The following is a 27,318-nucleotide window of genomic DNA, read 5'->3' as shown; positions in this document are numbered from 1 at the left end:
AGAGATATTCACCCACCAAATCAAAATGATGCGAAGCTGCCAGCAGAGTAGAGCTTTGGTTACTTTTGTAAATCTTCCCCCAAAACAACTTTCCAATGAAACAAGAACAGAGGGGAAGATGACCTCTGGACACACAGCTTCTCCCCTTCTTTAAAATTAACTTTTATGGAATGCTTAGTTCGTTTTGGGGTTGTGAAGAGAATAGATTCTTGAGGTTAATAATTCATTGTCGCTTTCTAAAAATGAAAAAAAAAACCCAAATTCTTGTAAGTTCACATTGTCGGAGGCGGCCCTATTCGTTCTGATTGCAAATCTTTCCGAGAGATAGGCTGGGAGGAAGAAAGAGACAAAGAAAGAACAGACAAAAAAGGAACTTTGGAACGAGGTGCTTTTCTTTTCCCTCTTCATGCACAGACTCATCGCTACTGCCCACTGTTGAAATGAAATGTGGGGTCCAGAAACTTTCCAAATAAGGCTAATGAGTAAAGCAGATGTAGTCACTTAAGCCTTTCACTTCTGTTCTTCCGTAGACATTCTTGTTTTTATTTATTCCGATATCAATTCTAGTTTTCTCACTGGTGATTGCTATGGCTCTGGCTAAGGGCCGGGAAGGAAAAGAGCAAGTCGAGTTTTGTTCAAATATATAATTCCTCTTCTGTCCAAGACACTACTGAGTAGTATGTGTAGCACAATGATGCGTGTATGCGTGTCTGTGTGTGTCCACATTCATATACATATGCAAGATATTTTTCAAAAAGCTTAGCTCTGATAAATAAGATAAAACTTCTATAACACTACCAAAAAGTATAGTACAAAGAAAAGAATTATGCCACCACCACTGACTGATAACCTAGCCATTGTAGAAATTAAAATTTTATAATGCCAGGCCAGAGAGAAAGTACAGGGGATAAAGATATTTTCATACCGGTGACCCTCATTTGATCTCTGGCCACTACACAGATTTCCTGAACACCGCAAAAAGTGACCCCTGAGCACAAGCCAGGAATAGTCCCTGAGTCCCCAAATTAAAAAATGAATAAGTAGAATTTTGTGATGTCACCTATGAGTAGGTGAGTTATACACAGATCTAGATGAGGGGGATACATGACAAGGTAGACAAGACAGAGGGAACAAAATAAACAATGGTAAAGAAAAGGGTTTGTGCCAGGACTAATTTTAGGACAGAATTTTAGAATAAAGACCAATTCAGCATTTAGAATATGATGAACTGACCAAGGACTACACTTTACTTCTTTGCAAAATCCTTCAGGGTTGGGCCTGAGAGAGCACAACAGGATCTGTGTAAGATTCTGTTACTACTCCAACACAGTCAGGAGTAGCCTCAGAGTCACACTTAAGTGTGACCAAAAACAAAACAAAAGGTATATGTTGATTGGGCCCAGAAAAATTACTCCATGGGAAGAGTTTAATAAATCTTCCACCATGAGTGCTAATTTAATAAATCTTACACCACAATTGTTAAAACATGGGCTTGAAATCTGCCATAGGAACTGACTGACTCAATCCTACTTTCATCCTGACTCAATTTTCAACAAGGAAGAATTGTTTTTCATTTAAAATAGTTTTTTTTTTATTATAGTCGCACTTCCACTGTCTTAGAAGCAGCAAACATGTCTCTGTCAGAGAAGTAATAGACTTTGTAAAAGAAGTAGCAAAGATTATAGACAGGATATACAACCAAATTAAAAGTCTGAGAAATTATTTTCCTCACTTCACGCTCTCAGAAGTAATGTTATAAAGAAAGTGAAAGGGCACACTGGGAATGGCTGAGGGGAAATCCATCCAGTGGATCCGGATGTGGAATTAGGATGCAGAATTAGCCCATCGGAGTGTGGTGCTGAATGAAAATGTGAGTCCAATAAAACGTCCCAAGGCACCATAATGACTCTATCCCCAAGACAACACTGTTAACTTTCTGGTTTCCACATAAGAGAAAAAGAGCCAGACAGATAGAACAGTGGGCAGGACGGTTGCCTTGCATGTGGTCAACCCACAAGTCCACTCCCTGGGACTCCCTGTGTTTCCTCTAACCCTACTGGGAGTGATTCCTGAGCACAGAACCAGGAGTAATCCCTGAGCATGGCCAGGTGTGCTCCCTCTCCCACCAAAAAAAAAAAAAAAGTAAAAACAAAAGAATGCATAATTGATCCTGACATGGTGTAAATTTGAAAAATTATAGGGTGTCACCTAACTAGTTGGACCAGATATAAGGACGTTTAAGACATGGGTTCGTGAAGGAATAGATGACTGTGAAAGATCTGGAGGTTCCCAAGTGGAAAGACAAAAGAGGGGTCTTCCAAACTGGAACTGTGCATATTCCGTCTCAGGCTGTGTGTTTGCTGTCTTTAACTTCATTCATTTCATGGGGCTTCTTTCTTCTTCCAGAGAAGACTATGGTCTCTCTTGCACTTTATCTCTTTTATCTCTCCCGTTTTACTTATTTAATTTTGGGTTTGAGGGCTGTACCTGGCAGTGCTCAGGACTTATTCCTGGAGAAGTGCCTGCCACAGTGGCAGGCTAGGGGTGGGGTGGGCGATGATGGGAGGAAAACTGGGGACACTGGTGCTGGGAAAGGTACATTGGTGGAGGGATGGGTGTTGGAACATTATGACTGAAACCTAATCATGAACAGCTTTGTAAGGGACTATATCACAGTGACTCAATAGAAAGAAGGAAGGAAAGAAGGAAGGGAGGGAGGGAGGGAGGGAGGGAAGGAGGGAGGGCTGGAGCGATAGCACAATGGGTAGGGCATTTGCCTTGCATGCAGCCGATCCGGGTTTGAGTCCCAGCATCCCATATGCTCCCCTGAGCACCGCCAGGAGTAATTCCTGAGTGAAGAGCCAGGAGTAACCCCTGTGCATTGCCGGGTGTGACCTCCCCCAAAAAAAAGAAAGAAAGAAAGAAAGAAAGAAAGAAAGAAAGAAAGAAAGAAAGAAAGGAAGGAAGGAAGGAAGGAAGGAAGGAAGGAAGAGAGAGAGAAAGAAAGAAAGAAAGGGGGGTGGGAGGGAATAACTTACTCCTAATTTATCAATCACTCCTAGTGAGCCAGGGAGACCACATAGGGTGCAGGGGATCAAACCCAGGTTAACATGTGCAAGACAAGGGTCCTCTTCACTATCTTGCCCCTCTTGCCCATTTTAATATGTATATTTTTTAACTTCAAAATGCAAGTTTCCAGTCAATTTTTAAGGATGGACTTAATATGTCCTTTTTGCTTGTGTGGCCAAGACATATTGCCATGAAATGGGAGATAAAAACAGCTGAAGCCAATTCTTTGTTTACCATCCATTCATTATTTAATAAAGCATTAATATGTTCAAAGTATTATGTTAGAAGTTGTAGAGGATATAAAATTTTAGGAATCTGCAACATTGTGCAGAAAAGGCATTTTTGTAAAATTTTAAACATGGAACTCAAGTAAAAATGGAATGAACAGGTCAGAGAGATAGTACAAGGGTTACTTTGCATATGGTCAACATTAGTCTGTACCCCCTGAGCACTGCCAGGGGTGATCCCTGAGCACGTGTGCTGCCCATCCCCCAACAATAACATAAAATGCATGCACAGCAAAGGGGTGCGATTAGGAAAGTGTTCAAGATGCTAACTTTGTGAGGTGGGTTTGAAAAAACCTATATTTATCAAAACATTAAGAAGTAAGCTAAACATCTAGTAACCTGGACACTACCCTGATTTTGCTGTCATTACGAATTTTTAAAAATTAAGTATACATTCTCATACAAGTGGTACAACATGGAAAGTATCATGGTAAGCGAAATGAGTCAGAAAGAGAGGGATAGACATAGAAAGATTGCATTCATCTGGGGGATATTAATACCCAAGAATAGCTGAGATCAGCACCAGGAGGATTACTCCATAGCTTAGTGGCCAGCCGGGCATTCTAGAGGAAAGAACAGCTCAGATAGAGAAGGGAGCACCAAATAAAGGGTGTTTGGAGGATCCTCCCAGGAGGGGAGATGCATGTCGAAAGTAGACTATGGACTGAACATGTTTGCCACTCAATGCCTCTTTTGCAGACCACAACACCCAAAAGGAGAAAGAGAACACAGGGGATTGCCCTGCCACAGAGGCAGGGGGGATGGGGGGGATGGGTGTGGGAGGGATACTGGGATCCATGGTGGTGGAAAATGGGCACTGGTGGAGGGATGGGTATTTAATCATTGTATAATTGAAACCCAAGCACAAAAATTTGTAAATCTACAACTGTACCTCATGGTGTTTCACTAATAAAAAAAAAATTAAGTATACATTCCATGAGACAAGAGAAGAAAAAGCCAATTTCAAATCAAGCTAAAATGGAGTGTGGTTCTGCACCTCAGATGAAGCGTAAAAATCCTCACCTCACGCTGGCAAACCTGCTTTTTTAATTGATACAAGTTTAGTGATTCCAGGGGATTATATTTTATATTTTTGGTCCAAAATCAGTAACCCAGAGTCTTGTCAAATTTTTAGATTCGTATATAAACATTATAAACTTCTAAAATATTAAAGTAATGGCTGGATGAAAACAGCACTTTAATTTTCCAACTTATATATTAAAGATCAAGAGACAATATCTGTATATTTGTTCTAAAGGTAAGAGTTAAGAAAAATAAAATCTATTTGCTTACAGTACAGCAAATTGAGTGTTTGCCTTGCATGGAGCTGAACCAGGTTCAATCCCCAGCATCCCACCTGGTTCCCCAAGGCCAGAGTTCTACACTTCAATTGATATACTTCTCTTGTTCAAATCTTTTATATTGAAAATATATGTATTCATGTATTCAATTATTTTTCTATATTTTAAAGAAAAAAGATTTCATGACTTCAAAGTTAGTAGAGAAAGCATAACTCAGTAGAAAAGTATGAAAGAAAGCTGTGTTCTCCAAAAACCTGGACTCAAACATAAGCTTCACTTAGATATGTCCCTAGAATAAGTTGCTCTAATCTAAATTTTGGTTTTCTTTTTTTTTTTTAATAATGGAGCGATAGCAGAGCGGGTAGGGCGTTCGCCTTACACGCGGCCAACATGGCCGACCCGAGTTCGATTCCTTCGCCCCTCTCGGAGAGCCCGGCAAGCTACCGAGAGTATTCGATATGCCAGACACAGTAACAACAAAGTCTCCAATGGAGACGTTACTGGGCCCGCTCGAGCAAATCGACGATCAACGGGAGGGCCTTTACCTTTACCTTTACCTAATTGAAACTTAATTCATATACCAAACCATTCATTCAAAGTCTACAATTGTGTTCAAGATTGTGAACCATCACCACAAACTAATTTTAGAGGATTTCCTATCCTAAAAGAAACCATGTACCCATTAGCAGTAAATCTGCACTTTTTTTTTTTTTGCTTTTTTGGGTCACACCTGGTGACGCATAGGGCTTAACTCTGGAGCATGCACTCAGGAATTACTCCTGGCGGTACTCAGGGGACCATATGGGACGCTGGTGATCGAACCTGGGTCGGCTGCATGCAGGGCAAACGCCCTATCTGCTGTGCTATCGCTCCAGCCCCCAATGCACTTTTCTTAAGAAAGGTAGGGCCAGAGGGAGAGCTCCCACCACTAGAAATAAAACATATAGAAAATTTGGGCACAGTGTTGTCCTGTGGTTACCTCTCCTCTCATACAATTTACACACAAGTAAAGCTCAAGACATAAACTATAGAGAAATAAAAAGACAGAATGGAAGAAAGTATCAGAGTCCTCTCAAATGCCTGGAAATATACTCAGATCCCCATTCACAGGGCAGATTTCATCAGTCTCGGGTCAAAGCTTGCATACTCAAGAACGCTGGCAATAGGAGGCAGATTATATAGAGGGAACGTTTCAAGAGAGACACATATCCACCCTGCAAAAAAAAAAAAAAAAAGTGAACAGCACAGAAGTGATGCTTCAGTTGCTGAGAAAAGTAGGAAAAACACCCTCAGTTCGCAGTGGATGGGCAGTTGGAACTATGTTGTCATGTTCCTACTTTTCAAAAAGTGAAAACAAACATGACAGGTGCTCATTTGGCCGCTCAGGCACTTTCTACCACGAGGGCAGCTCCTGCTAACCAGTGCAGCCTGAAGTCATGATTTATCACTGTCTCTGGCCTATTCCCTTGCCTCGGCAGAAAAGAGAACATTGCACCTAGGTTTCAAGGCGTGTGGAAAGGAATAAAGTACAATTATTTAGAATTTATGATGGAGTCATATATTATGGGTACTTTTCACTCAGGGAAGGGAGGGGGAAGAAAGGAATAGAGGAGTCAGAGAATGAAATAACAAAACCCTTGTCCTTGGAGTAAAATGTCTTACTTGGGGGAGGGTTGAGAGACCCCAGGGGGGTTGACAAAGATGCCCAGTCTCCAGAGCAGGCCCCAGAGGAGTCCGGGCTAAGTGACTCTGAGCAGGCTCTGTTCTTCCTGCACACAACCAGGGCTGCCCCTTCAACCAGAATGTTCCTCTGATCTCCAAAACCCGACGGCACAGCCCACTTTCAGGCCCCACTGCACCAAACACTGCTGTGTTCTGGGCCTCAGCAACTTCAAAGATGGTGAACCTAAACTATAAAAAGCCAGCGACCCCACCTCCATGAGTAAATGCAGGCTCCATCAAGGACAGAATGGTTCCCACCAAACTCCAATTCAATAATGGCCACGTGGCACACACGTCTTGCCCTCAGATCTCAACTGGCGAGATTCCCCTTTCTTTTGGACTTCCTTTATGGGCTCCAGAATGATCTGGAACAGTCAAACTGGCACCCCTCCAGGCATAAAGCAGGGGAAGGCCAGCCCACTCAGCGTTCTTCTGCCTCTGACTTGGAGAAATGAGGCTCTGGTCCCCACGTTCACATGAAAGCACCGTCTGCAGAGCACTTGCTTTCCTGAGAATTTGCACAATAACCCTGGAAACCAGCAGCACAAAGCACCAGTTTTACAGCAGAGGCTGAGGCTCAGGTGCAAACAAGCACCAAGGACAAAGAGAGACAAAGCACTGAGTCTGGAACCTGATCAGCTGACCGAAGATGACCTTTTCATTCTCCTCCTCTAAACTGCTGGCCAGGAAAAGAGGAAGGAAGGAAGGAAAGAAGGAAGGAAGGAAGGAAGGAAGGAAGGAAGGAAGGAAGGAAGGAAGGAAGGAAGGGCAAAAGAGAAAGAGAATGAAAGAAAGAGAATGGGAGAAAGAGAAAGAAGAGAGAGCAAGAGAGAAAGAGAATGAGAGAAAATGAGAGTGAAAGAAAGAAAGAAAAGGAAGGAAGGAAGGAAGGAAAGAAAGAAAGAAAGAAAGAAAGAAAGAAAGAAAGAAAGAAAGAAAGAAAAGAAAGTGCATTTCAATTTATATTGCTTTTCGCCTTTTTATTTCTTTGCACTGTGGAATTTTTCACTTGGAAGGGGAAACTTTGAAATAGCTGATTGTTGAGAGTAACAACAGGCATTTGACATTGAACTCAAGAAAACAGAAGAGACAAGATAGACCAGAATCATGAATAATGATGTCCAAAAAACAGCAGTAGTAAATTAAAAAGATGAGGGTGTGAAGGAGGTTGGCCCCGAATGTTGACCGCGCTCTCACCTTTGTCCTGAAATATCCACCTCACACCCAGCTCCTGGTTAATGAACATAATTGGGTTGATATCCCTTGAACTGTATAATCTGTTCCACTGAAAAACAAACCCACAGTTTGTCTACCCGCTACTTGAAAAGCCCCAACTCCCCAGTTACATTTGGTCTATGGAAAACATCTGTGGCAAAGTAAATCATCTTACTCTGAGAAAGACCAGAGTGTCATTTTTTATTTTTTATTTTTTTTCTCCCTCTAACTGTGTTTTGAAGTCTTGGTTGGAAAATTAGTGAAAATTGTAAATCTGTTTACAAATCTGGTCTTGTTCTCACTCTGAGATTAGGGCAAAGACTCCTATTTAAAAGCAAAACCATGACAAGCCTGGTTAAGTGTGTCCTCGGGCCCTGCCAGCAGGGCCCTCGCTCACCTTCACGGGCAGTGGGTTTATTACAGGCCCCCCGACACCTCCCCGTCAGACACCCCTGGAGTATGTACTCGAGACAGCAGGGTTCAGTCTGCACTTCCTCTGCAGACCAATATATTATTATAAATGGAGCTAAACTGTTTCCTTTGCATAGAGCTATGAAGTTCAGATTTCAGATATTAGCAGGGAACTGAGCCCCCCTTCACCCCCACCAGGCCCCAGGCGCCTTAGGCTGCTACTGAGACTTTTAAAGGTAAAGCTTGAAGGTAGCACCACGCCTCTGCTCCCTGTAGTCTTTGTTTTGTTGGAGAGAGGATGAAGGAAACTCCATCATAGGCAGAGAATATGATGTTTGAACACGTAAACATTCTCCATGCACAGTAACAGCACTGTGAGGTAACACAGCACGGGTAAGGAGCTTGCCTTGCACGTAGCCGACCCGGGTTCGATCCCGGGAATCCCATAAGGTTCCCTGAGCATCGCTTGAAGTAATTCCTGAGTGCAGAGCCGGAGTAACCCTCAGGAGGAAAAAAAAAAAAAATATATATATATATATATATTCTAAATCCAAACACTGGCTACTGTGCTGTGTGTGCATGGCACAGCTCAGTAGGGTTCCAACTATTTCACCTGTATCTAAAAGCAAGAAGGGAAGAAGTTAGGAATGAATCTTATGTCTTAGATATCAGCTCCTAAGAAACTGCAACATCCTACTTCTATTTAGGAAGTATAATAGCAAAAGGACACATTGTGTGTGCATATGTGCATGCGTGTGTGTGTGTATGTGTGTGTGTGTGTGTGTGTGAGAGAGAGAGAGAGAGAGAAAGTGTGTGTGTGTGTGTGTGTGTGTGTGTGTGTGTGTGTGTATTGTGTTGGCTTCTTACCTCACCTGGCAATGCTCAGGATCTGCATCCTATAGAGCTCAGAGGAACTGAGGATTGAACCCAGGCCTCCTGCATGCAAACCAGGCTTTCAGCCCACTAAGCTCTCTCTCAGCCCCACCAAATGGCTATGCTTACGTGAATATTTTCTATCACACAGAAGTCAAAAGGATAAGACTAAGATTTTCATCATTAACCTTTCTCTGAGGCAAGTGAAAAAAAAAAGATACAAACAAGAAAACAATGCCATCTCTGGCTCTTTCCTGCCTGAGCCCCATACTGCAGACAGATACAACATGCAGAGGGAGGGAGTGTGGGGCACAGAACAGGGGGTGAAGGGAGTGACCTGACATGGGGTGGCAGCACCCAAGTGGGAGGAGAAGAAAAGGTCTGGGGCTAGGAGATTCCTGGCTCAGTCCCCAGCAATTCTTGGCTGCCTGAACAACATTGGATGTCACCCCCCAGGGGCCACCAAGCACTGCCAGTGGTTCTGGAGGCCCCATGCAACATGGGGGTTATCCTGAATAAAACCTTGGCCCCACCCGATGCGAGGGGTACTGCATTCTCAGACCCCTGCACTCAACCACTAGCAAAACTGACAAAGAAATGCCAGGAGTGGCCCTGGGTGCCCTGAGCACGGCTTGGGAGGTCCCTTCTCCCCTCAAAATAGAACAAAATTCACTTCCTGTTTCTTACTAGGAGTGAAATCACATTTAAGGGGTTGGAGCAACAGCACAGCGGCTAGGGCATTTGCCTTGCATTCGGCCGACCCAGGTTCGATTCCCAGCACCCCATATGGTCCCCTGAGCAGCGCCAGGAGTAATTTCTGAGTGCATGACTAGGAGTAACCCCTGTGCATCAACAGGTGTGACCCAAAAAGCACTGCAATGCACTGCAGCACTGTCCTCTCATTGTTCATCGATTTGCTCGAGCGGGCCCAGTAACATCTCCATTGTGAGACTTCTTGTTACTGTGTTTGGCATATCGAATACGTCACAGATAGCTTGCCAGAATTTGCCGGGCGGGCAAGATACTCTCTGTAGCTTGCCAGGCTTTCCGAGAGGGGTGAAAGAATTGAACTCGACTTGGCCGGGCTGGCCGTGTGCAAGGCAAATGCCCTACCGCCGTGTTATTGCTCCAGCCTGACCCAAAAAGGGAAAAAAAAAATCAAATTTAAGGAACTACAACAATATAACTTTGATTTTCTTTTCCTTTTGCAACCTATTCCTTAGAATTATTGAGAAAAGAAGGCTTAACTTACATTTTCCCTAATAAATCTAGTTACTGTGTACCTAGCATTATAATATCATACATCCAGTTATGTATGTATACCCCCCAAAAGAATGAAAAGGGGTATCTTAAATAAACATGAACCTGACTTTTATATTCTTCTTTCATTTTATACTTTTCACTTTCTTTTCTTCTACGATGACCACATATTACCTTCTCTACCAGAAAGAACGCACTACTTAAATAAGTGGAAGACAGGGAATGTTTTACAATTTACTATAGTAAATGTGTATTTACTACTTTAATAAAATTAATGTAACTTACTTAATCATAATATTATGTAATTTTCCCCTGTTTTTCTTCATTTTTGAATTTACTGCTTTTCACACCAAAAATTAATAAGGTCACTGAAAAATGCCTCAACCCTGGTCCTCATCTCCTTAAAAGAAGCAAACTGCCAACAGAAAGTCTAAAGCCCAAAGGAAAGTAATTTTTTTTTGGCTGAAATTAATACCCACTTACCCTCAAGGTAAATATTCACATTTGGTCATCTTTGAAAATGAAATCATTATCTATTTTACTAACAAATGATCTTCAGTGATGGGGCAGAGACTTCCGAGTAGAAGATTAGCCTCCTCAGGGAAGCAGGTGAGGGGAAAGGAGAGAACTTCAACCCTAAAAGCGTTCTTTCCACGGTGGGAAAGTAACTGTGCTTGTAACCCATAACCCACTCCACCAGCTCCACAGTTTCTCGTAGCCTGATCTTAGCTGAAATATGGCCCGAAAAACTCAGTGACAAGTGAATAGAATCTAGTTACTGTATATGAAGAAACTAGACTCAAAAATGTTAAGAAACTAGACTCAAAACTAGAAAAACCGGGGCTGGAGAGATAGCACAGTGGGTAGGGCGTTTGCCTTGCACGCGGTCGACCTGGGTTCGATTTCCAGCATCCCATATGGTCCCCTGAGCACCGCCAGGAGTAACTCCTGAGTGCAGAGCCAAGAGTAACCCCTGTGCATCGCCGGGTGTGACCCAAAAAGAAAAAAAAAAAACTAGAAAAACCTCTCTCTGCAAGAACTTGTAGTGACGGGCTTCAGTCTGAGGAGCTGATTTAGCAGCTTTGATAAAGAGTCCCTGAAAATAGTTTCGCATGTTGAAGAAATGCCATAAACACGTAGAATGAAAAAGAAGAAAAACTTTTAAATAGCAGCTGTATCTCAAAAAGCAAAATGAAACAAAACTGATGTATAGAAATTTCATTATCTCAAAAGCAAGCTTATTTCAAAAAGCAAATTCAAATTATCTATCCAATAGTCTAGACCTTAGACACTAGAGCTTCAATATAGTTTTGAATCTCCTATTTACCAAGCATAAAATAGCAGTCTCCTTGGCGGAGGGGTATTGCCAAGCCAGGTGTCTCGATGTCCCAGGAGATTTTAAAAGCCACATGCCATGTGTCAGGGTCTCTGCCTTCAAACTGAGGATCATCCTCGCTTTCTTCTTCCTCAGGATCTGTCAAAAAAAGAAAAAAAGAGAAGAGGAAGAATAGAAATGAAACATTTCGTATAAAGTTCCAGACTCTATTGTAGTTTGACTAACTGAAGTTTTAATAAAATAAGGATGTTAAAAGTGATGCAGATCCTTATTTTCTTAAAAAAAAAAAAAAGAGGCTGGAGAGATAGTATAGCAGGGAGGGCATATGCCTTGCACATGCCTGAGCTGGGGTTCGACCCACAGCATCTCATATAGTCTCCTAAACACAGCCAGAAGAAATTCCTGAACACAGAGCATAAATAACCTCTGAGCACCACCAGGTGTGCCACCCCCACCACCTCTTAAAAAAAAAAAAAAACCCACTAGACTATTTTTAGATGCCACTCATTTTTTAATTTTAAAACATCATAAAATGGTGAGAAAATAACCAAGGATATCAAAATGAAAATTACTGTGTTAAATTAGATGAAAATAAATAAGAAAATGTGAATTAAATAGAAAGCTTTTTAGAAAGAAATTGTGTACCAAAACCAATATCAAGAAGCAGTAGAAGAAACAGAGGATGCTGATTAAGATCAATCTTTCCGAAAAATGCAGGCCCAGAGAACATCTGCCAAACAAATAAGAAATCTCAATACACATTAAATTATTTGAGCGTAGACAAAGGAAAATTTCCAAATTCTTTTCATTAAGATTAATAATGTATCAAAATGCAGAAAAATACATATGCACAACCATTCTCACATCTGAAAACAATGAAAAGTCCTGAACATAAGGAAAGAGAATCTAAATCCAGTAGCATATTAAAAGAATAACACTCCACAGCCAAGTAGAACTAATTCCAGGAACACAAGGACAGTTCAATCTGTAAAAGTTATACTTGAGATTTATGATATTCATAGAATGAAACAAAAACCATGGGTCATCAGAGGACGCAAAAGTATTACATAAGATAAACAACAACATGGCCAGAGGATTAAAAGGTTATTATACAATAATCAGGTAAAGATCAATATTTAGATAGGAAAATAGCTAAACCTTATTAAGATAAACTATCAAGTGAAGAAAAATAATTTTATAAACATATGGAAAGATGCTCAAACTTATTCACATAGGAAAATGCAAAGTAAGGCCAGAATAGATACTCATCATTAATCACACCAGAAAAAAAGCAAACACAGAATCAATAAGGTATTAGTGAGAATGCAACAAAACTGCACACTCAAACTTTCTATAGAGGATAACTGAGTAATACCTATCAGTACTGTAAGTGCATAAACCCTTGACCTTATAGGAATTCCACAATTCTTTTAGATGTGTGTAAGAAAATTCCTACTTACAGAGGCTGCACAATGACACTTCAGCAAGCCTACTTTGTGGAGCACTGTTTTGAAGACCAAAGAGCAGAAATAGTCAAGCCACCCCTCAGTAAGTTTCTCGTTAAAGTATGAAATGTTCAAATAATAATATTTCATCTCTAAAAGCAATATGAATGACCAGATATTGATCAATGCTTATATATATATGTATACACACACACACACACACACACACACACACACACATATATATATATATATTGCTTTTTGAGTCACATCCAACGATGCACAGGGGTTACTCATGGCTCTGCATTCAGGAATTACTCCTGGCAGTGAGTGCTTGGGGGACCATATGGGATGCTGGAAATCAAACCCAGATCAGCCACATGCAAGGCAAATGCCCTATCCACTGTGCTATCACTCCAGCTCCAAAACAAATATATATATGTGTGTGTACATATATATATATATTTGCTTTTGGGGTCACACCCAGTGATGCACAGGGGTTACTCCTGGCTGTGCACTCAGGAATCACTCCTGATGGTGATCAGGGGACCATATGGGATACTGGGAATCAAACCCAGGTTGGCTGTGTGCTGCAAGGCAAATGCCCTACCTACTGAGCTATTGCTCCAGCCCTGACGTATTTGATATGCCAAACACAGTAACAACAAGTCTCATGATGGAGACGTTACTGGGCCCGCTCAAGGAAATCGATGAACAACGGGAGGACCGTGAGATATATATATATATATATATATATATATATATATAAACTTTTTATTAAACACCATGAGGTACAGTTGTAGACTTACATTTTTTTGTGTTTGGGTTTCAGTTATAAATGATCGAGTACCCAACCCTCCACCAGTGCCCATTCTTCACCAGCATCCCTCCCACCCCCCATCCCCCCCATCCCACCCTGCCTCTGTGGCAGGGCATTCCCCTTTGTTCTCTCTCTCTCCTTTTGGGTGCTGTGGTTTACAAAAGAGGCATTGAGTGGCAATCATGTTTGGTCTATAGTCTACTCTCAGCACGCATCTCCCATCCTGGGAGGATCCTCCTAACACCCTTTATTTGGTGTCCCTTCTCTATCTGAGCTGCCTTTTCCCCTAGCGTGTGCAGCTGGACTCCAAGCCATAGAGTAAACCCCCTGATACTTATCTCAAAAATATGGAACGATTCACGAATTTGCATGTCATCCTTGCGCAGGGGCGATGCTAATCTTCTCTGTATCGTTCCAATTTTTAGTATATGTGCTGCTGAAGCAAGCACGCCCCTAATATATTTTTAAGAGGGGATATATATAATTTATCCCCTTATATATATTATAATTTATATAAGAACTATGAACTCAGACACACAAGAATGTTCTGGAGGGAAACTCAAAAGTAGTTTTTCTGCAAGAACGACTAAAAGGTAGAGGAGTAGAGCGATGTACAAAAGAAATTGGAGGCACTTGCTAAGGTTTGTCAATGGGTACAGTTTTACATGTCTGCCACTGTGTAAAAACACATGCAAGTTCACTTAGGAAACTTGCAGTAACGGGCTAGAGTGATAGTACAGCAAGTTGGTTGGTTACCTTGCACACGGCTGGTCTGAGTTTGACCCCCGGCTTCCCATATGGTCTCCCAAGCACTGGCAGGAGTAATCCCTGAGAACAGAGCCAGGAGTAACTCCTGAACATCATTGGGTGAGCCCTCCCTCACTCCCCCTAAAAAGTAAATATTTAGGGGGGAGGAAGGAGCACAGGAGGAAGTTCCAAATATTGGATCCCCAATATGATATGGCACCGAGGCACCACCAGGTATATCTCTGGTGCCGCCAACAACTTTAATGTGTGGCCCAGTGGCCTCTAACACTGCCAGGACAAGTATTGCCAGGGTCCCTGAGTCACCAAACACCACTGTGAAAATGCCCAAGTGCCCATTCCCCAAGAAACAATGTATTTATGTTTTTTAATAAATTTTAAACTATTATTAAAATAAATATTTAATGAGTACTTACTACACGCTATCATTCCAGCCCACGTTTGCCTTGCACGTGGCTGACCCAACCGACCCGGGTTCAATTCCTCCGCCCCTCTCAGAGAACCCGGCAAGCTACTGAGAGTATCTCGCTTGCAAGGCAAAGCCTGGCAAGTGATGTATTCAATATGCCAAACACAGTAACAACAAATCTCACAATGGAAGCATTACTGGGCCCGCTTGAGCAAATCGATGAACAGGAGGACAGTGACAGTGACAGTGACTTACTACACGCTCATACTAACCCAGTAATTTGGAATTTACCCATGAATGAAAGAGTTAGACCCCAGTAGAGTTTTCCTCCTAGGGAAGCTGTAAATGTTCATCAATGATTACTAGCCAGGGGACATTTTCAATCCTACTGAATGTCAGAATAATCCACAAGACTTTGATCATCAAGGAGAGCATCTATTTTTTTGGTTCATCAACTTTAACTTTTTTTCCTTTTAGTTCACATCATTTACACCTCCTCCTGTGCTAGATGGCAGGGAAATGTAATTTTGAGGGTATATTAAAATGAAATCAAATAACATAATAAAGTATGGTGTTACTGATAATTATATAGTTTTCAACACTAAAGAAGTTTCTTTAAAGAGAGATACAAGGGGCCAGAGTGATAGTACAGCGGGTAGGGTGCTTTCCTTGCATGTAGCCAACCTGGATTTGATCCCCAGCATCCCATATGGTCCCTCGAGCACCAGCAGGAGTAATTCCTGAGTGTAGAGCCAGGAGTAAGCCCTGAACACCACTGGGTGTGGCCCAAATACAGGAGAAAGAAAGAAAAGGAAGGGAAGGAAGGGAAGGAAAGAAAGAAGGAAAAGAAAGCAAGGAAGGAAGAGAAGGAAGAAAGGAAGAGGGGAGGGAAGTTGGTTCAAGCTCCAAATGAGTAGAGAGGAATTCTTAGAAATCAAACCTGAATGACATATATGTCGTAGACAGGTAGAGGGTAGGGTAAGAGTGATGAAGAGGACAAAAATATATCCAAGCCTGACACAGCCAAATTATCAGTGAGCCATGCCTTAGGGACACATCACATACACAATCCAAAATTGTAAGGACTAGATCCATAGTCCAGCGATCTGGGCACTTGTCTCGCACATGGCCAGGCCAGCCCGGTTTTAGTTCCTGTCATCCCAGAGGGTCCTGAGTTCACCAGACTGACTCCTGAGCACAGAGCCAGGAGCAAACTCTGAGCACCACTATGTGTGGTCCTAAAACCAAACCAAACAGGAACAGAAAACAAAAGTACATACATTCAAGATAACACCTCTTCAGAGAATCCCTAAGTTCGTAACATTGTACTAAATAACATAAAAGTAGAGTAAGAAAAAAAAAAAAGGAAGAAGGGGGTGAAAAGGTTACTGTCTTTATAAGTATGCATTCACATTACTTTACACAGGTATGGTGAAGAAAAACAGACCAGAAATCCAAGTTCACGGTCTTTTCAAGGAAGGAATGCTACTAAATCACACGGTTAAGGACAGATCCAAGTTTGGCTATTCTTCAGTTCCTTAAGTGTGAGTCTAAAATCTGACACTGCCACATAAACAGAATCTTACCTTTTCAATATCTGCTGCTCATTCTGCTGCATGATCTCATGTTCTGATACTAATTTTCTCAAGAACTCTTTAGCTAAGACAAACTTTTTCTTAGATTTATGAACAGAATCATCTTTTTGTCTAAAACCCAAAGTTGTTTTCTAGGTTAATTCAAGAAAACACTTGAAAATTTTCAAAATCCTCTAGAAGAGAGATGACAGATACCTTACCTGTCAGAAAACCTAGCCAATTCGTTAGTTGTGGCTTTTAGAGAATTACCCTGAAATTTCTGCAGGGTCAGCAAGAAAGGGAGGTCTGATCAATTACTGATGTCTGTCACAGGCACTGGGAGGGTTAGAAGCACCAGAATTACTAACTTGCTATCCCCGGCTGATGACATTCTCCAGGAGATTCTCCTTTCTACCGAACGTATATACAGCTACATCTGAAAAAGAGCAAAATCTGCAATCCTGAATCCCAAAGATGAGAAACAAAAAGCTCACAGAGTTAGCTTGTTCTGCCTGTACCCTACTAGCCGGACAAACCTAAAATTAATTGCCCGCTGCTAAAAGCACTTTGTATAAAAATAAACACTTTCAGCTACCCGCTCTTGGAGTCAGCCACAAGTGGTCATAGGGAAAATGTGGCTGTACCTTTGCAAATGGGGATGAAGTCTGGGCATGGAGCTCTGCAGCAGAGAGCACTTACTTGCCCTGCAAGTGTGAGGTTCTGGGTTCAATTCCTGAGATGCGAAAGGAAGGCAGGGTTGGGAGAGAGAGGGAGGAGAAAAGAAATCAACAAGCCCTGCCCTCACTCCTAGGAGCAGTCACTCATTTGCCACTCTACTCCTCCACTGCAACAGGCATTTAGGTCTGTAGACTGTGCTGTAACAGTAGATACGGGTGTTTCGCATCCATTCTCAGACCCATGGCCCCTTCAACTTTGTTTCCTTGCCATGGGTTCGTATCTACCAGGTGGCTCCCTAGTCCTGTGCCATGGCCCCCCACTCACATGAATACTACCTGTGCCCCCCTCCCTTGGAATAGGCTTGGGGGTGATCACATACCCCCAGCTGAGAAACACGGCTCTAGGCCAGCATCATAGAGCCCATGAGTCTTGCACCTGCTTTTAAAAAGCTTAAAATAAGAGGCTCAAGTGCAATATAGTCTCACTTTTATTTTTTTTTAAATACTGTCTCTGGCTGCTTTCACATCTAACAGAATAGCTGAGACACAAACTGTAAGGCCCACAGAGCCAAACGCATCTATTCTCTCATCCTTTACAGAAAATGGTTACCCGCCATTGCTCCAGAGTCTTGCTACATGTGAACTGACAGAAAAGTCTACAGCATGGATGAGTGAGAAAGCCACGGGTGAATCAAATAAGATTAATAACTAACGCAATCATGAGGCCAACACTACATCCAACACAATAAAACAACCAAGACTAAATTACCTGACATCCAGATCAATTTAATAAAAGGCTATAGATATAACAAATAAGAAACTTTGTGATACTTCATAGCTTCATTCCAAGGGACCCTAATTATAATAAATGAACAGAAGAGTTAAAAAAAATAAGTATTTTAAGAACGCCTGCCATGTATTTCTCTTTGGTGAAAACGATTTTAATATAACCTCAGGAAGTAATGATTTTCAACTACAATGACAACAACTTTCAGAAGGTTTCTACGCCACGGAGCAAGAATATTCCAGAAAGTGGTAATCAAATAGGCTGGCTACCTAATTTGCCCTCTACCTTTCACCTAACTTTTCTCCCTATGGCATCAAGAAGATCTTGAATGACAGAGACAGTACATGTAATTAGCATGTCCTTGTGTCTCCCATAAATCCTGCACCTCTGAGATGTGTCCATTATAGTAATGTTTTTTGCTGAAGTTTTGTTTCCCCTTTGGTAAGGAGGAGGGAAGCTGTATATCTGATCAATTTTTACTGTGTAAGTATACAAGTGTTGACCACTTTCCCAGTAAAACTTCATCTCGCTGTCAGTGAAATCAATTTGTAACTCGAAGTAACTCTCAACCATTGTTATTTGGGAAGCAAACAGACGCAAGACGCTCTGACTCACTTCTCAGCCTCGAGTAACAAAAGGATTGTGTTTGGTGCAGTCCCAGGCTCTCACTAACAAAACTGGCAGGAAAGTGAAAAATGTGACAAAATACAAAGGAATGCTAAGTTTAAACATCAGGTTCAAAGGCCCAAAACTTTGCCCCAAATTAATCAATGGGTTCTTGTTTTAGGGCCACACGAAGGAGATCTTGAGGATCACTCGAAGCTCAGTGCCAGGATAAAACCTGGCCCTTCCGCACGTGTTTTAGCCCACTGGGCTATCTCTCGGACCCTCGATGTGATTTCAAAAAGCAACATTTTATGCGACTTTTAGGGAAAACTAATTTACATTTGATAAAAAAAAAAGCCCATCAAATATTTTGTTACATTTTTAAATGTAACACTGTTACACAGGATATAAAGCAGTTTGAGCATGAATGACAGTTCTAGTCAAATAAAAATGTATCTCTTAAAATTCTGTACATATTAAACAGTTCACACCATTACTGCTGTATATTAACAAGCTCCCTGGTATGTAAAACATATTCATCGTACCACACATTAAAAATTAGTCCTATTTCTCTAGCCCCTAATCCCTGAGCCATGCACTAGGATTGATTTTTTTCTCTTTTTAGTTTTTTTGGCCATACCCAGTGGTGCTCAGGGCTTACTTCTGGCTCTGTGCTCAGGGATCACTCCTGGTGAGGCTCAGACCATATGGGGTGCCGGGAAATGAATCTGGGTCAGCCATGTGCAAGGTAAGAACTCTATCCACTCTACTATTTCTCTAGCCCACGTTATGATTTCTTAAAATTCTGGCATTAGAAATTATTCTGTGTCTTTAGTCCCACTCTAAGAGAGGGGCTTAAAACTTCCTACCGTGTCAAAAAGACTTTTGAGGCAAAAGCTACCCAGAAGTTGCAGAAGGTACAATGACACAAAAACTAGTAGCACTTTCTTCATCTGGTGCTAAAGTATGACAATTCTTAAGAAAGAAAGAAAGAAAGAAAGAAAGAAAGAAAGAAAGAAAGAAAGAAAGAAAGAAAGAAAGAAAGGAGGAAGGGAGGAAGGGAGGGAGGGAGGGAGGGAGGGAGGGAAGGAGGAAGGAAGGAAGGAAGGAAGGAAGGAAGGAAGGAAGGAAGGAAGGAAGGCAGTGAAAGTGAAAGGGGAAATGCAAAGTTGGGAAGAAACACTCTTGGGAGGCAAAAATGAGGGGTGTGTATAAGAACACTCTGAATTGGAGAGTGTTTTGTAAATAGTGCAAGAGGTCAGAGATGCTTGCAAAGGCCAATAGCTAGAGGCCAGTGGCTCTATGATCTACATGGTCAGGGATCTGGGCTCCCCATGAAGTAATGATACACATTACAGATAGCTTCAGAGGTCACCTGTTTCCCAGAATCATCCTTCTAGCAAGTAGCAGGCTTCAGACACTATTTTTTTTTTTGACAGTTTCTCAAAGTAAGATGATGGGAAAGGCCAGAGAACATTCTGCCAGCCTCCTGAAGAACTCTAACGACAGGAAAGAAAGGTTGGCAGAGAAGTCTCCCAGGAGGAGCTGGACAATTTAGAGGCTGTCCTTGATGGGCTGTGATGGACAGGGAGTAAGACCTGCTGCCAAGTGACTCCTGCTCAGCTCCTGAGGAGTGAACGGTGGAAGAATGGGAGAATTCAGAGAAATCAGAAGTAAAGATGAAGGGGAAGGCGCTAGCAATGCACCACGTTATTACTGTCCAAAAAAGAACATCTGCTCAAGATCAATGAGATCTCTGATCTTGACAAGTCCTCATCTTTTAAATTAAGCCAGGCATTTGTAGTCAAATAATCCCCATACCATACAGAGACTGCAGTTGCAGAAATCAAAGTTATTGGACAACGTATGCCAGTAGTATAAAATAATTAAGTAAAAAAAACCCCACTATTTGGGACAATAAATATTAAATAATTCACCACTGTATGCACATATAAAGAAGGATCAAGGCACTACCAAGCAGGGGTCAGCGCGATAGTACAGTGGGCAGGGCACTTGCCTGACATGCTGCTTACCTGGATTCACTCCCCGGCACCCCAGATGGTCCCTCAAGTCCCTTGAGGAGTGAACCTTGAGTACAGAGCCAGGAATAAGTCCTCAGCACATTGGTTATGGCTCTCCCAAAATTTTTTTAAAGTCACCACCAATCATACCTACAAGAAGCTTGCAATTTGGGGGCTAAAGAGATAACACAGTGGATAAGGCAATTGCCTTACACGTAACTAGCCCAAGTTTGATCCCCAGCATCCCCTATTATCCCCCAATCACTGCCAGGAGTGATTCTTGAGGGCAGAGTCGGGAGTAAGCACCAAATATTACCGCATGTGGCCCCCAACAGACAAAAATAAAAGAGTTTTCCATTTTAATTCAAATACATGCAAAACCAATTTATGACCGTAAAAGTCAGGACAATGATTACTATTGGGGGGAAAAAAAGACTACACAGGATGGAAACACCTCTGAGGCATTAAAATGTTCTATTTATTGACTGGGGGGGGGGGGCTAGTTACACAGATATGTTCACTGTATCTATGAATTAAGCTCCACATTCATGATGCATGAATATTTCAATAATTTAGGGAAAAACGTAACAGGCCAATTAGAAAATAAAGTTAAGGAAATCACTTAGAAAAAGAACTAGGTAGAGCACTGTGTACAGACATGGAAATATGACCATCACGTGTGTCTAAGGGGAAAATGTCCATCAGGGCTGGAACAATTGTACGGCACATAGGATGCCATGAGGCCAACCTGGGCTCAATCCCTGGCACCACATATGGTCCCTGATCCCCCTGAGCCCTGCCAGGAGTGAGCTCTGAGCACAGAACCAGGAATAAACCCTCAGGTGTATGTAACCAGATGTAGCCCCACCCCCAAAAAATTGTTTTAAAAAAGTTCAACCAACAATATTACCATAAGATGCTAGAGAAGGATGAAAGAATAAAAGAGAAAGAAGGGATGAAAGAGAGAAAAAGAGAAAGAAAGAAAGAAAGAAAGAAAGAAAGAAAGAAAGAAAGAAAGAAAAGCACATGTTTTATATTCTATTGAAATAGAAGTCTAGAAAATGCAAAGCAATCTATAGTGTCGGAGAGCAGAGGAGAGGTGGCCTGAGGAAAGAGGAGACGATAGCAGGTGAAGGTGGAGAAAAGGATTCTGAGGGGCAAAAGCGGATATGGTCATTGGTCTGTGAAAACTTAGGAAAAGACAGACTTTAAATGCATGCACTTACTGTTCCTAAGAGATCAAAAGATCTATTATAGGGAATGGGGAGGGGTGTCATCGTTCTGCTGAGCTAGGCTTCACTTGACACATAGGAGACGTCACTGCCCTGCTTCCTTCCTCACTGGCCCTGAACGCAGCTACTCTTTTCTGGTAGACAACTCTTTTCTGAGACCGTGTCTACAGCTCAGGTCAGCCCCGCTGTTTCCATCCTCCTCTGGTTCACCCTGGATGATGGCCATCCCATCTTCTCGGCTCTCCAGCTCCCAATGTTGCCTGGCTTCTGCCCCCAAAACGATCCTATATTCTATCCGCTGATGACCCCTTCATTCTGTCCCCGCTGGCGTCATTTCTGTAAGTTTTCCTCTTCTCTCCAGACAAAATTTTACATTCCATACCTGCTGTTTCAGAAACATCCCAACTCTCTGCTCCTTCCCTGGGTCTTCATTGTTCTTTAGACCTAGACTGCTGCCCTTTTGCTGACTTCTGCTTTCCAGTCTTGGCTCACATGGACCTTCAAAAGCAGGGCCTGACTCTCCTATTTAATACTGAGAGTCTGTGCCTCGCCCTTGTTATACAAGTACTTAGGTACTTCCTGTCTCTCTTCTCATGGAATTTATAGAGAATATAAATTTCATGAAGGTAGATTTTTGTTGTTATATGCTCAACATTTAAAAAGAATGTTTGGCAAATAGTAGATGCTTACTGTAGACTGAATAAATTGAGGTTAAACAGAAAGCAACAGCCTCTTAGTTGTATAAGTGATCTCAAAAAAAAAATGACAAGACAGGACATTGCATGATGCAAGAAATAACATGGTCAAATGTGCCTTATAATCTTAGACAGGGATGCCAGGACACTAAAATAAATTTAGACACTAATATAAAAGTAAAATATTGATATTAGCTGCATTTTACAAAAATGCATGCTCCAAGTGGCAATTACAGTTTAGTTCTTCTTGGTATCAAAAAATGAGCTAATAATTGACTTGAGAATTATGGGTACAGATTTCTATTCTTAAGCAGATACAACTCTTATTCTTTTTTGTTACTCTTATTTTTTTTTTATTTTATTAAAGAAATGGAGCTGGAGTGACAGCACAGCAGTAGGGTGTTTGCCTTGCGCCCAGTCAAGCCGGGTTCAATTCCTCCACACCTCTCGGAGAACTTGGCAAGCTACCAAGAGTATCTCGCTCACACGGCAAAGCCTGGCAAGCTACCTGTGACGTATTCAATATGCCAAACACAGTAACAAGTCTCACAGTGGAGACGTTACTGGGCCCGCTTGAGCAAAATCAATGAAAAATGAGAGGACAGTGCTACAGTGCATTAAAGAACCACGGTTTATAAAGTTACTCAGATTTGAGTTTTAGATATTTATTGTCCCAGCACCAATCCCACCATCAGTGTCAATGTTTCTCCACCATGTTCCCAGGTATCCTCCCACTACCACCACCCCCAAGACCCCCAGCCTGCCTGCGACTCCGTAAGGCACAATTTTTATTTTTTGAAGTTTTTGGGCTATGCCGAGCTGTGCTCAGGGATCACTCCTGGCTCACTTTTTGGACCATAGGGGATGCCAGGGACCGAATTCGGGTTGGCCACATTCAAAACAAATACCCTACCCACTGTACTATATCTCCTCCTGACAGGCACATTTCTAACTTTATTTGCTGAAGTTTGGGTCTCATGTTTTCAGTACTGTTGACTCTTTGGTTTGGGTACTTAGCTACCCCATTCTTTTGTGTCACCAATGCAGCTGAATCATAGATCCAACCTTTCCCAAGTCAATACTAAAAATGGGAATCCTAAAATATATATATATATATAATATACACTTTATATATATATATTTAGGATACATACATATATCTATATCTATATCTATATCTATATCTATATATATATATATCCCTGTAAAAAGTCCTGCTTTCTAGTCTATCACACACTGAACAGAGACTATACACTGCCTTCTCTACATTCTCCTCATTGGCTCATAATGAATGGGAGATGAAGAGACGCCCTGAAAATAGTATCAATGGGCCAGAGAGATAGCACAGGGGTTAAAGTACAGACTTTGCACGCAGCCAACCCCAATTAGATCACCAGCATTATGTGGTTCCTGGGATCGCTAAGTGAAGCTCTGGAGACCCCCAAGCACTGCCAGGGTGGCTCAGATAGTCCCCAGCACCACAGGGCCTAGCACCACCACATCCTTGGCCCCCTACACTGAATCCCTGGCCCAGTTGGTCAAAAATTGCTGGGAGGGACCACCAGGATTCCTTAACATTGCTTGGGAGACAAAGAAGTAAACAGTATCAAGAATCTGCAACAGGAACCAGAGCAATAGCACAGTGGAGGGCATTTGCCTTGTACACAGTCAATCTGGGTTCGATCCTCGGCATCCCATATGGTCTCCTGAACACCATCAGCAGTCATTCCTGAGTGCAGAGCCAAGAGTAACCCCTGAGCACCATTGAATGCAGCCAAAAAAAAAAATCTGCAATATACAACACTCATCAAAATTCTTAAAAATTGCTTTTTGTATAAACAATATCACGGAGCATTTCCATCTATAGAAACAAAACAATAACCAACAGTTTTTGTTAAAATAAGTTTCTGAAGATGTTGCAGTCAAAAAAACAAGGTGAAAGACCATATTAAACACTGGGCTTTTAATGACTCCTCTGCAAAATCTGTTTTTCAGGATGTAGAGTGACACGCAATTGCCAGCAAAGCTAGAAGAGGAAAAGCAAATACTCTGCCTATTTACATATGGTTCCCTGAAGCCATTCCTGATTAAAAATTGTACCATTTCAATCTTCCTACTAGAGATATCTATTAACTAGAATTGCTTGTGAAGCCAATGAATTTAGTATATAATTACATATATCCTATACAAATTACTTTGCAATGACCTCCATTCGTGGAAATAAACCAAAGAGGAATGATTGGCTCATTATAAATCTACATGAAGATTTCACTGGGAAAAGGTATTTAGAGCAGAGTCCTCAAAGATATTAAGCTTCAACAGAATTTAATTTCAGCAGGAAGTAATCACTTCTGTTCCTGAACCTACCCTGCATTAACACGAACTTTTCCTGGGGCAGATAAAACTCATCGCTGAGTAAGTATGAGACCATGCACATGTCATTTCCAATTTCCCACCTCAATATTTTTCATCTGTGCAATGGGAGGTTAGGTAATTCCAAAAAATGCCTTCCAGGTCTGATATTTTATCATTTTATTATCAGTTCGTAATTTCATTTCATAACAATATTCATAGTTATGGGAGAAGAGAATGAATGTAGGGGGAAGAAAGCAGAATATCAGAAAAGCAAGTAGGACACATTTTTTTATTCTTTGGACTCCCCTGCAGTACTCTGGGGCCCTACTTCCACTGCTGGAGATATTCCACTGGCTATCAGGACTCATATTTCAGTGCTCAGATCCAGTGATACAGTGACTCTTGGGTCTAGTGGTGCCTGGAGTCATCTCTAATCAGCAGTGCTCAGGGGACCTTGCAGGAGATGTTTCTATTTTAGGGCTGGGAGTGGGAGAGTGGTTTGAACCATACTGGGCTAGTCCCTAGTAGTAGACATTCTAAAATCCCAAGTCCCAGGGGTACCTAGTATTTGTCGGGGAGAGAAAAGTCCCACCAAATAAGCAACTAGTCTTAAGACACAAAGGGTAGAATGTCCATTTTCTAAGCTCGACACCACTGGGAATGGCTATAATCCTTTGTGCTTGTTTTCTCATCTGTGACGCGAGGACAACATGGCTACATTGTTCACAGGGTTGATGTAAAAATTAAATGGAGCTGATAACAACTCCCAAGATATTCCTACTGTTCTTCATCAGAGTTCTGGGACTCTCACAGGTGAAGAGAACAAAGGAATTAAGATCTAAATTTTGCAGTTGTCTCCACAAGGTGATAACTTGAGGATAAAACTTTATAAATCTGTGAATACACACACACATACACACGCACACACATACACATATACACATGTATGTATGTTTGTGTACTTTTTCAGTCTTAACGATTTGGGACCATACAAACTAGTCATGAAACATCCAAATTCCTGTCTGGAAGATACTCTAGGTTTCTAAAATGACTTGCTCACCCACGCTCCAGGAGGACAATAGGACTATTAAACTGGAGGGCTGAGAGCAAGTGGGAGCACAAAGACACACTTGTAGCCGCTGGGGCTATCACATACCACTGCCTCAGTTTCAGAGAGTCGCCTCCTTAAGAAAGAAACTTAACACATGCCATTGTTCTCTCACATCAGAGTTCTTGGATGAGAAAGTTCTTAAATCCCTGGCAAGGAATTATTAAAGATCAGAGGCGCTCATTCTTTCCATTAGGACAACATCAAATCCCCTTCAAGCAATTTCTGTGGGCCAGCATCATTACTTGAAATGCTGTGGAAACACGTGAAATTTCTACCTGCTAAATGAGATCCTTGTTTCAAACTGAGAGACCTAGGGAAAGTTAGAAACTGTATTTGTTGTCCTGAATCACTGAAACTGGTAAGTGCTAAGAAACGTAGAGAGAGCCATGAGATTTCTTTTTTTTTCAAATCTATTATCTAAACCAGTTACTTCAGGGGTCGGAGCAATTACTACAGTGAGTAAGGTGTTTGCCTTGTACGTGGCCAACCCAGATTTAAATCCCCAGCACCCCGTACGGTTCCACGAGTCCACCAGGAATGATCCCTGAGCACAGAGTCAGGAGTAAACCCTGAGCAGAGCTGGGTGTGGCTCCAAAACAAAGCACTGTCCACTGTAGCACTGTCCCCCCCCCCCCCCCCACATTGTTCATTGATTTGCTTGAGTGGGCACCAGTAACGTCTCCATTGTGAGACTTGTTGACTTGTTACTGTGTTTGGCATATCAAATACACCACGGGGAGCTTGCAAGGCTCTGCCTTGCGGGCGGGATACTCTCTGTAGCTTGCCAGGCTTTCCAAGAGGGACGGAGGAATCGAACCCGAGTCAGCCGCATGCAAGGCAAATGCCCTACCTGCTGTGCTATCGCTCCAACCCTCCAAAACAAAAACAAAACAAACAAACAAAAAACCGCCAAAGCGGTTACTTTAATAAAATTAATTTTTAAAAAATATTTTAAAATCTGGTGGGGGAAATAGAAATTGGGGTCAGGGATGTGACTAAGTGGTAGAACACATGCCTCATTTGTGCCAGGAACTTGAGCTACCGAGAGTATTCGATATGCCAGACACAGTAACAACAGAGTCTCCAATGGAGACGTTACTGGGCCCGCTCGAGCAAATCGACGATCAACGGGAGGGCCTTTACCTTTTACCTTTACCTTAACCCTCAAATTTCAGAAAATAAAAACCTTTAAAACTTCCAGCTGAGAGCCAGAGAGGTAGCCCAGTGGGCTGGTGTGCATGCTTTGCACGCCAAAAGCTCGGGTTCAATCCCTGCCACTACATGCTCCCCACACACCTTAACCAGGAGTAGCTCCTAACCTACACCAGTACAGCCCCAAAACTCAAT

At 42.0% G+C, this 27,318-nt stretch overlaps 1 protein-coding gene and 1 non-coding gene across 2 annotated transcripts in view; both read right to left on the bottom strand.

Annotated features, from left to right (window-relative positions):
- FTO (FTO alpha-ketoglutarate dependent dioxygenase) overlaps positions 1-27,318 on the bottom strand; it is a 414,772-nt gene that overhangs the window by 256,630 nt on the left and 130,824 nt on the right. Inside the window, exon 4 of the mRNA XM_056136631.1 lies at positions 11,466-11,612. Coding sequence (XP_055992606.1) covers positions 11,466-11,612 — 147 coding nt within the window. The remainder of the gene's footprint in view (positions 1-11,465; positions 11,613-27,318) is intronic.
- LOC130044642 (U6 spliceosomal RNA) lies at positions 14,081-14,188 on the bottom strand. Its single transcript, XR_008795477.1, has one exon. It is a non-coding gene; the product is annotated as a U6 spliceosomal RNA (small nuclear RNA).

The sequence above is a fragment of the Sorex fumeus genome, unplaced genomic scaffold, assembly GCF_029834395.1.
Source record: "Sorex fumeus unplaced genomic scaffold, SorFum_2.1 ptg000122l, whole genome shotgun sequence".
Taxonomy (NCBI): Eukaryota; Metazoa; Chordata; class Mammalia; order Eulipotyphla; family Soricidae; genus Sorex; species Sorex fumeus.
Note: the sequence above shows the minus strand (reverse complement) of the source record. Positions and strands in the feature narration are given on the sequence as shown.